This window comes from Mandrillus leucophaeus, unplaced genomic scaffold (genome assembly GCF_000951045.1).
Source record: "Mandrillus leucophaeus isolate KB7577 unplaced genomic scaffold, Mleu.le_1.0 Scaffold538, whole genome shotgun sequence".
NCBI lineage: Eukaryota > Metazoa > Chordata > Mammalia > Primates > Cercopithecidae > Mandrillus > Mandrillus leucophaeus.
Genome location: NW_012105786.1, coordinates 406,083 through 417,357, shown reverse-complemented (window position 1 = coordinate 417,357; position 11,275 = coordinate 406,083). Strand labels below are relative to the sequence as shown.

At 38.9% G+C, this 11,275-nt stretch overlaps 1 protein-coding gene across 1 annotated transcript in view; it reads right to left on the bottom strand.

Annotated features, from left to right (window-relative positions):
* DHX57 (DEAH (Asp-Glu-Ala-Asp/His) box polypeptide 57) overlaps nt 1-11,275 on the bottom strand; it is a 75,336-nt gene that overhangs the window by 40,373 nt on the left and 23,688 nt on the right. The window contains exons 10-12 of the mRNA XM_011997328.1: nt 8,264-8,397; nt 7,015-7,069; nt 3,382-3,587 (exon numbers count right to left, since the gene is read on the bottom strand). Of these exons, the coding sequence (XP_011852718.1) occupies nt 3,382-3,587; nt 7,015-7,069; nt 8,264-8,397 (395 nt within the window). The remainder of the gene's footprint in view (nt 1-3,381; nt 3,588-7,014; nt 7,070-8,263; nt 8,398-11,275) is intronic.

The window sequence follows — 11,275 nt, the reverse complement described above, 5'->3', positions numbered from 1 at the left end:
GAGGCTGAGGCAGGAGACTTGCTTGAACCCAGGAGGTGGAGGTTGCAGTGAGCCGAGATCATGCCACTGCACTCCAGCCAGGCAACAGAGCAAGACTCCATCTCAAAAAAAAAAAAAAAGAAAGAAAAAAGCAGTTTTGAAACAATGTTGTTCTAGTGGAGTGAATGCCATGTTGGTCAAAAATGAAAAAAAGGAAGAAACAGGCTGCACAAAAAAGGGTGTGGTTGGGTGAGCAAGGTGGAGCAGGAATCACTTTTCTTTGCCAAGATTCCAAAAAGACAGACTTTTCAAAAAGAAGAAAGGATCAGCTAATTGAAAAAAGAAAATTGAGCATAGTTTTTTTTTTTAAATTATTATTATTGACACAGGGTCTCACTCTTTTGCTCAGGATGGAATACAGTGGCATGATCATGGCTTACTGCAGCCTTGGCCCTTGGGGTTCAAATGATCTCTCACCTCAGCCTCCTGAGTAGCAGGGACTATAGGTGCATACCACCACACCAGCTAATTTAAAAAAATTTTTAAGAGACAAAGCAGCACCATGTTGCCTAGGCTGGTCTTGAACTCCTGGGCTCAAGCAATCTTCTGGCCTCAGCCTCTCAAAGTGTTGGGATTATAGGCATGAGCCACTGTGCCCAGCCAAATCAATAATATATTTTAAATGACCAATTATTAATTTTTTCAAAGAAAAACTAGAACATGCCTTAAAAATTGAGCTAGGAAACATTATTTAATTTGCTGAAAGGTGAAAGAGAACATTGAGATCAACCAGTTCAAGGCTTTTTTTTTCTTTTTGAGATGGAGTCTTGCTCTGTTGCCCAGGCTGGAGTGCAGTGGTGTAATCTTGGCTCACTGTAGTCCCCGCCTCCTGGGTTCAAGAGATTCTCATTCCTCAACCTCCCAAACAGGCGTGCGCCACCACGCCTGGCTAATTTTTGTAAGGACTTTAAAACAAAAACAAAAACAAAAACAGAGAACCAGAAGCTCAGAAAAGCTAAGCAATCAGCCCCGTACCATACAGAAGCTGGTGGCAGAGTCATGTTTCCTGACCTCAAGTCCTCCATTCTCCTTCCTTAAAAAGGAGGTCCCAAAGGTACTTTCTGAACTTTCGTAACCTTTGTGCTTAAAATTAGAAAGTCATGGATTAGATTCAGTGATAATTTTAAAAGAAAACTCCAAAATTTTGAAAGAGATGCCAAAGGGATTTTCTTTTTTTTGAGACAGGGTCTCACTCTGTTGGGACTGGAGTGCACTGGTGCGATCATAGCTCACTGCAACCTTGAATCCCGTTGCTCAAGCAATCCTCCCCCTCAGCCTCCTGAGTAGCTGGACTACAGGTGCCAACCACAATGCTCAGCTAATTTTAAAAAACATTTGTAGTAGAGACAAGGTCTCAATATATTGCCCAGGCTGGTCTTGAACTGCTGGGCTCATGTGATCCTCCTGCCTCAGGCTCCCAAAGTGTTGGGATTACAGGCGTGAGCCACCGTGCCCAACCTCAAAGGAATTTTCTTGTTCCACAATTTAATGGAATAAGGGAATGGGAATTATCAGTTGGTATGATGTATAAAAAGAACACAAATTTTTGAGTTAGACATATTTTAATTAGAATCACAGATCTGTACTTACTAGCTGGGCACTATCCTTGTGGGTTTGTATTATACTCCTCTAAATGACTCCACTTTATAGATAAGGAAACTGAGGCACAGAGATGATAAAGAACTTGCTCAAGATCATTAGCTGGTTTTATGAGAGCCTTGGAGTTGAACCCAGGTCTATAAAATACAAGTCCATTCTCTTAGCTTTACATCTCTCAATACTGGGAAGATGAAATGAAATGTTAGGGAGCTATGCTTATCTTCCTAAACAACAGAACAATGGCTAATATCTTAATTCCTTGGTGATTACCATTCCACATCCAGGATTGGGAACTGTCTTTGGTAGATGGAGAAAAAGGAAAATTCATTTGCCTCTTATCCTATAGAAGCAGTAATGGGTTGGAAGCTCTTACTCTTGAATGATAAACACCCCTTTTTGGGAAGAACTAAGAGGAACAGGGGTGACAGTCTAGGGAAAAAGGAGAAAGAAGGGCAGCTGAGATCTGCTTCTAGTCTAGGCTTCAAGGAAGAAAGCAAAAGTAGTAATCCTGGGGTTTCTATGGGCTCAGTTTAGCTTATATGGATACAAGACCACATAGGAACAAAGAGTAGCCAGCTAGAGTCTGGCATGGGAGGAGGAAGTACCTACCAACATACATAAAAAGCTCAGCACAGGGTAGGCCTCAAAAGATGTTATTTTAAAAGCCCACGAATAATGCTAAAACTAGTGGGATATTAAAGAATTTTAAAATCATGTCAAATATTGCTTTATAAGTGACTTATTAACTACAAAAGAAATAGTAATTATCCAGGGGAGAAACCTAGCAAACATCACTTTACCAAGTGAACAAGTTAACATTGCCAATAATGGGACAAACCAACACCACGGGGCCCATGTGCCTTTTGATATGATGCATTGAGAAATCATTTTTGTGATGCTCCAGCCAAAAATGTATAACCCAAATTTAATCATGGGGAAATACTAAACCCAAATGAATGGACATTCTACAAAATAATCTTTAAAAATATCAAGGTCACTAAAAGACAAAGGATGAGGAGCTGTTCTAGATCAAAGGAGACTAAGAACACATGACTGAATGTAATATATGATCCACGATAGGATCCTGAATCAGGAACATATAGCAAAAATAAACATTATTGAGATAATTGTTCAAATCTGAGTATGGACTGTGAATTATATAATTGTATCAGTGTTAAACGTCCTCATTTTGATCACTGTACTGTGGTTATGTAAGAGAATGTCCTTGTTCTTAGAAAAATCATACTAAAGTATTCAGGGTAAAGGAGCGTCATATCTGCGACTTACTCTCAGGAGATTCAGGAAAAAAAAAAAATACATGCATCCAGAGCAAATGATAAAGCAAAAAATGAAGCAAAACATTAACAACTGATGAATTGGGGTAAAGGATATATAAGAGTTCATTGTTTAGTCTTGCAAACTTTTCTGTAAATTTGAAATCACATCAAAATAAAAAGCTACAAAATATATAAGAATATAACTTACATTTTACTACCTCACAATTTTTCTCTAATGAGTACATATTTCTTTTATAATTAGGAAAAAAACCCATTGGCAAATAGAGTAACAATTATATTCTAAATATGTATCTGAGCTATTTTTCTAGGTTTAAGGTTCCTCCGATGAATTAAAGGCAATGTAACTATGAAACAAGAATCATATTTTTATTCTTCCACATCATGGTAAGAAAGAATACTAGAAATCTTTGGCATAGTTATAATATTCCCCCAGGAGGCATGTTACCTTTATAACGGGCCAGGAGCTGCTTAAAATCTAACTGTTGATCTGGCACTGCATCTTTGACAGAATCCTGATCCTGGAGGTGAAGGCAGAGCCTCAGGTCTTCTTCCACTTCTTCAAATGCAGTTCTGTTCCGCCTTGCTTTAAGTTTTTCTTTTGAAATCTGTTTCATGGACCGCATATATGGGCTCCCATCCTGTAATACATACCTGAGAAAGACAAAGGAATGTGGTTGTGTGTATGTGGTTCTGTTGGTGAGGAGGGAAAGAATTCACCTATTTCACGTGCTCATTCAGCAAAATGTCACTGTTTCTGCCCAATTCATGTGCCATCCTTCCACCAGTCCAGGATTCTGGCTGTACCCTATTTCTGGTTGGGAACACACTGCAACGCTTTTAGGTCTGTCTTGGAAACCAGCTAAGACTTTGGAGAAAAGCTCTATCCAGGAATAATGCCATGGACATTCAGAAAACACATCTGAGTTACAGCCTCAGTAACACCCCTCTTCATTTTTAATTCTTCTTTGGCAATCTTATTGATCCTCTTGTTTCTATGATAATTCCCAGGCAGCTGATTCCCTTTTGTTGCAATCAAATTTGGACTCAAGTTTCTAGCTGTTGGCTGAACATCAACCTAAGACGGTCCTTAAAACATTTCAAAACTCTTACAACTGGATAGTTTAATATTTGTTAGTGACAACACTATTAGACATCATGGCAAAGCAGAAAAATGAATAGATTTGAAAACAAAAGCTCTGGATTTGAGTTCTAGGTCTGCCACTAAACCAACCTGCTATGAGACTTCCAGCAAGTCAATTTCAAAGGGCTTGACTTTCTCATCTTTTGGGAAATTGGCATAGATAACTGCCTCGAATTTTTTTTCCTGGAGCCTTAAATGTTGCTCAAAGCCCCAAGGAAAGGTAAGGGAATGGAAGCAAAGTAACTGTGGGCTATTCTTTCAGCTTGATCATTCCTGTTTTATGTTTCATTTCTTGATGATTTCCTATAAGATTTCATTTGCATAAAGTGTATTGTAGCTTTTTTAAAAAAAAGATTTAAAAACCTATGATTCTATAATGCTGACTTCCTCCAACCCCTTCTCTCCATTAAATGCCATATACTCTTTTCACATTCACCATTTGTTTATTGAACATTTACTGAATGTCTTTTTTGGACAAGGGACTCTGGCAATGGTGGTGGTATGGTATAGAAAAATAAATATACTTTCAAGGAGCTTACAAACTAGTGAGAACAGAACAAAACAACTCACTGTACTATAAGACAGACAGAAATAAATGTCATTAGAGGCACAAGAAAAGTACTCTGTGACTTCCAGTAAAGAAGTGATTAATTTTTAATAGCAGAAATAGGAAATTTCATGGAGGTGCATTCAAGTTGGGTGTTAAAGAATGACTAGAGAAGAAAGTGGGGAAAAGAAATACAGACAGTAATAGTATGGCATCTTTGAGAAATAACAAGTAGTCTGACAGTGCTAAGGTTTGTGTAGGTAGGAAAATAAAGAAGGAAAGGAAGTTAAATATTGGCTGGGGTCAGATGATATGGGCCTTGAGTGTCCACAAAGTGTGACTGGTAGGGAACCAATGAAAGTTTCTAAGAATAGGAGGAATGTGACCAATTCTATGTTTAAAGATAATTCTGAGCCTGGGCAACATAGTGAGACCTTGTCTCCCTAAAAATAAAACAAATTAGCCAGGCATGGTGGCACACACCTGTAGTCCCAGCTACTTAGTATTCTGAGGTAACAGGATCACTTGGGCCCAGGAGACCAAGGCTGCAGTGGGCTATGATCGCACCACTGCACTCAGCCTGGGTGACAGAGTGAGGCTGTCTAAAATATATATATATGTACTCTGGAAGCAGTGAATTTGAAAAAGTAAAGACAGGTAAACTAGTTGAAAGATGATTTCCTCAGAAACTCATGTTCAATGGCAGTGGGATAGGGCCCAGAAAATAATAATTCTAATAAGCTCCCCAAGTATTCTTATTGCACATTAAAATTTGAGAGCCACTGGTTTTGGGTTTTTAGCTTGAGAATACAGTACCATTAAATGAATATGGAATTAGGAGGGGGGCTTATTAGAGAGGGAAGGAACAGAGAAGGAGAAAAATTCTGACTTGTATTTAAGCTGCCAGATATTAAGGGTGTTTCATTCTAGAGCTCAGAGGTCAGGAATGAAGATACTGATCTGGGAGTTCTCGGCACAGGGATGACAGCTGAAATCACACGAGTCTAAGGTAGCCAAGGGAGAGTTAATAGTGAGAAGAAATAGTGCAAGGAAAATCTTGGGGAATCCTCAAGATCAAAGACTAAGAAGAGAAAGTAGGGCTTTCAAAGAAGAGAGATCTGTTTATATACAATGGACATTAACATTTTCTACCTAGTACTTACAATTGTTTATACAGATATCTTAACACTCAGGCTATACTGCAAACTCTATGCGAGTAGAATGATGATGATGATAATAATAGCTAACTTTTTTTTTTTGAAACAGAGTTTTACTCTGCCACCCAGGTTGGGTGCAATGGCACGGTCTCAGCTCACTGCAACCTCTGCCTTCAGGTTCAAGCAATTCTCCTGCCTCAGTCTCCCAAGTAGCTGGCATTCCAGGCATGCACCATCACGCCCAGCAAATTTTTGTATTCTTAGTAGAGATGGGGTTTCACCATGTTGGCCAGGCTGGTCTTGAACTCCTGCCCTCAGGTGATCCGCTCGCCTCGGCCTCCCAAAGCACTGGGATCACAGGTGTGAGCTACCGTGCCCGGCCAATAACTGCTAACATTTGAGAGCATCCACTATGTGCCAAGCACAGTTCTAAGCACTTTGCAAGTATTAATTCATTAATTTTTTTATGCTCTCAGCAGAATCAGCAAGTATTAATTCATTAAACTTAAAGTACAGAGAGATTAAGCTACTTGCTAAAGTTATGGTATGTAGAGGGGGCCAGGCATGGTGGCTCATGACTGTAATCCCAGCACTTTGGGAGGCAAGGCAGGAGGACTGCTGGAGGTCAGGAATTTGAGACCAGCCTGGGCAACATAATGAGACCTCTGTCTCTACAAAACCACTAAAAAAAATTAGGCATGGTGGTGTGTGTCTGTAGTCCAGCTACTCAGGAGGCTGAAGTAGGAGGACTGCTTGAGCCAGGTGTTTGAGGCTGCAGTGAGCTATGATTGTACCACTGCACAGCAGCCTGGACAACAGAGTAAGACTGTATTTCAAGAGAAAAAAAAGAAAAGAAAAAGTAAGTAGAGGGATTTAAATATTGGCCACCTGTTTACTGAAAGAGAGGGGAGAACAAAATGTTCAAACAGAAAAAATAGAAGAAAATCACTTCTTGGCTTTTTGGCTAAGATCAAGTGTAGAAAAAATAGAAAAACAGACTAACACATGTATTAGTATTCTGGTACATTGAAGGTCAAATATTATTCTGTTTTCAAAGTTTCAATGAATCTTTTTTTTTTCTCTCAAGAGATGGGGGTCTCAATATGTTGCCCAAGCTGGTCTTGAACTGGCCTCAAAAGATCCTCCCACCTTGGCCTCCCAAAGTGCTGGAATTACAGGCATGAGCCACTATGCCAGGTCCTTTCACTGAATCTTAATTAGTATCTTCCTTACCTTGTCACAGCAATTGCGTCTTCCAAAAAAAATTGATCAACAGGAAATGTACGACCTAGAAAAACAAGGAGATAAAATAGAAAAGCCTGAGAACACCCATTCAACCATCTTGAAATAGTTTATATATATAAAATTCTCTTAAAGCTTGTCATGCTAATGTTCTATCTGTTCTGTGGTCTTAAAAGTATCAAGAAGAAAAGTTCTTGGTAACAGAAATTGGAAAGGGTAGATTTCAGTCAGTAAACAGAAGACAGTGTATAGGTAGAGAAATGATCCTTTGCTAAGACTTTTTTTCTTTTACCTGTTATACCTTTTATACCCTCCCCCCGCACTTCCACTACAGAGGACCTCTAAACATTCAACGACTGTATTCTAGATCAAACACAACATTTCTTCCCTAGATTTATCGCCAGCATTCTCTATAACTAAAATAAACTGCACTATTGTTTATCAGTCAGTGTTTGCAAAGTGTCTTTTTAGTATTTAATTGAAGAAGGATAAATCAAAGCTCAGGGTGATAAATTAATTCCACAATGAGACTGTGGAAGTGCCAAAAGAAAACACAGACTATCCAGCCTCACTTTCTGCCAGAGTGGACCAACATCCAGAAATTTAGCAGAATCCAGAAATGAACAGATACACTGTCACAGACACAAGTTCCCTCTTTATGACAGACTGCCACTATAAACTTTGATGTTAAACACAATGGAATGCTAGAAATAAGTAACTATGACTTTTTTAAAAAGTCCCCTAAAAAAAATTAAAATCTCCCAGCAATGGCCGGGCATGGTGGCTCACGCCTGTAACCCCAGCACTTTGGGAGGCCAAGGCGGACAGATCACGAGGTCAGATCAAGACCACCCTGGCAAACACAGTGAAACCCCATCTCTACTAAAAATACAAAAAATTAGCCGGGCGTGGTGGCGGGTGCCTGTAAACCCAGCTACTTGGGAGGCTGAGGCAGGAGAATGGTGTGAACCCAGGAGGCGGAGCTTGCCATGAGCTGAGATCGCGCCATTGCACTCCAGAGCGAGACTTCGTCTCAAAAAGAAAGAAAAAAAAGGAAAAAAAAAAATCTCCCAGCAAGATATGTTACCTCCTTATCAGCTGCATTATATGGTTATGATTTTATGTTATAAATAAATCACTTCTCTAGAAAGAGGTATACATATCTACTTATGTCTCAAACTTTAAAATAATTATATTTGCTTGTTAGAATGATACATATTTAATGATGCACTTTATTCACCTGGTATAGTAATAACCGGGCAGGAATTAAAATATTCTGAAAAAAGCTCAGCGTTTAGAGTTGCACTCATTAAAATAACTTGAAGACCTGGCCTCTGCGATACAATGTCCTTCAAAACTAGCAGCAAGAAGTCACTAGAGAAAATAAAAGAAACACCTGAGGATCAAACAAATTCAACACATGAAAATTAGTAACTTTTAGTATATTTTGAGCAAGAAATGTGTAAATCTCTGTGGGAAAAAACCCCGTAACATTCATAGAACAGTGTGTCATGTTCTTGGATGTGAAGCCTTACTATTATAGGTTGAATATCGTTTATGTGAAATGCTTGGAACCGGAAGTGTTTCAGATTTCAAATTTTCTCAGATTTTGGAATAGTTGCATATACATAATGAGATATTTTGGGGATGGGGCCTAAATCTAAACATGAAATCCATTTATGTTTCATATATACATTATACACATAGCCTAAAGGTAACTGTATATAATATTTTGAATAATTTTGTCCGTGAAATAAAGTTGGTGTACATTGAACCATCAGAGAGCAAAGGTGTCAGGTGGGGAATCTGCCACTTGTAGTGTCATGTCAGCACTCAAAAAGTTTCAGATTTTGGACCATTTCAGATTTCAGATTTTTGGATTAGGGATGCTCAACCTGTATAAAGATATAAATTATTTCTCAAATAAACCAAGTCCAGGTAGTACTAATCAAAATCCCAACAGGATTTATCATCAAATTTTATAATTATTATTTATTTTTACTCTTAGCTGGTATAGGGTACAAATTTGATCATTCTACTTCTTGATACCTACATGTACCACAAAGACGCATATACAAAGATTTTCATTATAGCATTGTTTGTAATAATAAAACAATAGAGACTACCCAAATGTCCATCAACTGAGAAATGATTAATTATAACAATATCATCCAGTCTATGAAATAACATGAAGCAGATACAAGGAATAAGGTAGAGCTCTAGATAATAACATGAAAAAACCTCTAAGACATATTTTTAGTAGGAAAAATCCCAAGTTGCCTGGAATAATACACATGGCAGAATACCACCACCCTAACTGGACTCTTGGCCCTTGCCCCCTTGCAATCTGTTCTCAATATAGCCAACCAATAATGCTCTTCGAATGTCAGTCTGATTGTGCTGACCGGCGCGGTGGCTCACACCTATAATCCTAGCAGTTTGGGAGGCTGAGGTGGGAGGAATGCTTGAGGCCAGGAGTTCAAGACCAACCTGGCCAATATAGCAAGACCCCATCTCTTAAAACAAAAAAGAAAAAGAAAAGAAAAATCGGATTGTGCCACTCTTATGCTCAGAATCCAATGACTTCTCATTAGAATCCTTACTAACAAGGCTCTATACGGCATGGTCTACACCCCATGCTCCCCATCTTTTTCTAGTGCTCTCCCGCTCATTCACTTAGCACCGGCCTACTGTTCTCCTTGCTGTCTTTGAGGCATGCACCTCGGGTCTTCTGTACATGATATTAATCTGCCTGGATTACTGGGCTTCTCCTAAACCTTCACACAGGTAGCTCCCTCACTTCCTTCAAGTCCTTACTCCAAAGATTTTTTTCAGTGAGGACTTCTTTGGCTACCTTATTTAAAATTTCAAATGCTCTCCTCCCTTACATTTCTATTGTCTTGTTTCTGCTTTATTTTTCCTTCTTAGCACTTACCATATTCTGTATTTTACTTATTTATCTTGCTTATTGATGAGCTCTCCCACTAGAATAGAAGTTCTACAAGGACAAGAATTTTATTCACTACTCCAGGATCTACAACAATGCCTGGGACATAGTAAGTACTCAGTGAATATCCATTGACTTACTAAATGAATATATCATCTGTGTAAGAAAAAAAGGTCAGAAAACAAAAGTAACTATTTCTAACAAAGTAAACGTCTATATCCATGCATAGAAGGACGTATTACCAGTTTACTTCTAAGAAAGGAACTGACAGTGGTCTGGGAGTATTAAGAGGGACTTACACTTTATCCGTAATGTTTTTCTTTTCTTTTTTTTTTTTTTTTTTGAGACAAGGTTTCGCTTTGTCACCCAGGCTGGAGTGCAGTGGTGTTATCACTGCTCACTGCAGCCTTGAACTTCTGGGTTCAAGTGATCCTCCTGCCTCAATCTCCTGAGTAACTGGGGCTAATTTTTTTGTTTTTGTTTTTATAGTAGAGATGGTGTCTCCCTATATTGCCAAGGCTGGTCTCAAACTCCTGCGCTCAAGTGATCCTCTTGCCTTGGCTTCCCAAAATGCTGTGATTACTAAACATATAATCAGCAATCCCAGAATGGGAGGCCTGTAGGTGTGAGCCACTGTACCTGGCCTGTTTGAGTTTTTAATGAAAACATATTCTTATACTACTTAGCTCTTTTTAAAGAGCTAATTTAATTACATTTATGACTATTTTTGTTTCTTTTTCAGGGAAAAGGGAAATAATCTAACAACAACAGGCAAATGGCTAAGTAATTTATGGTATATCCAGACTTCAGAATTTCCTTATGTAATTTTTAATTTTACAGATAATTCAGCTGGGCGTGGTGGCTCACACCTGAAATCCCAGCACTTTAGGAGGCCAAGGCGAGCGTATCACTTGAGCTCAGGAGTTCAAGACAAGCCTGGCCAACGTGGTAAAACTCTGACTCTACTAAAAAAATACAAAAATTAACCAGGCCTTGTGGCGCGCACCTCTAGTTCTGGCTACTTGGGAGGCTGAGGATGGAGGATCGCTTGAACCTCGGAGGTGGAGGCTGCAGTGAGCTAAGATTGCACCACTGCACTCCAGCCTGGATGACAGAGACTTCGTCTCAAAAAAAAAAAAAAAAAAGATAATTTGTTAACTCATGCTGTCATTCTGTTAAATCAAAAGTAGCATGACAAAACTATATAATCCCAATAGTGTTTGTGGAAGTACATCTCACTACCATACCCCTCTTCTAACTCCCCGTATACTCCCTGAAGAAAAGAGACCAAAATTATAACATGTA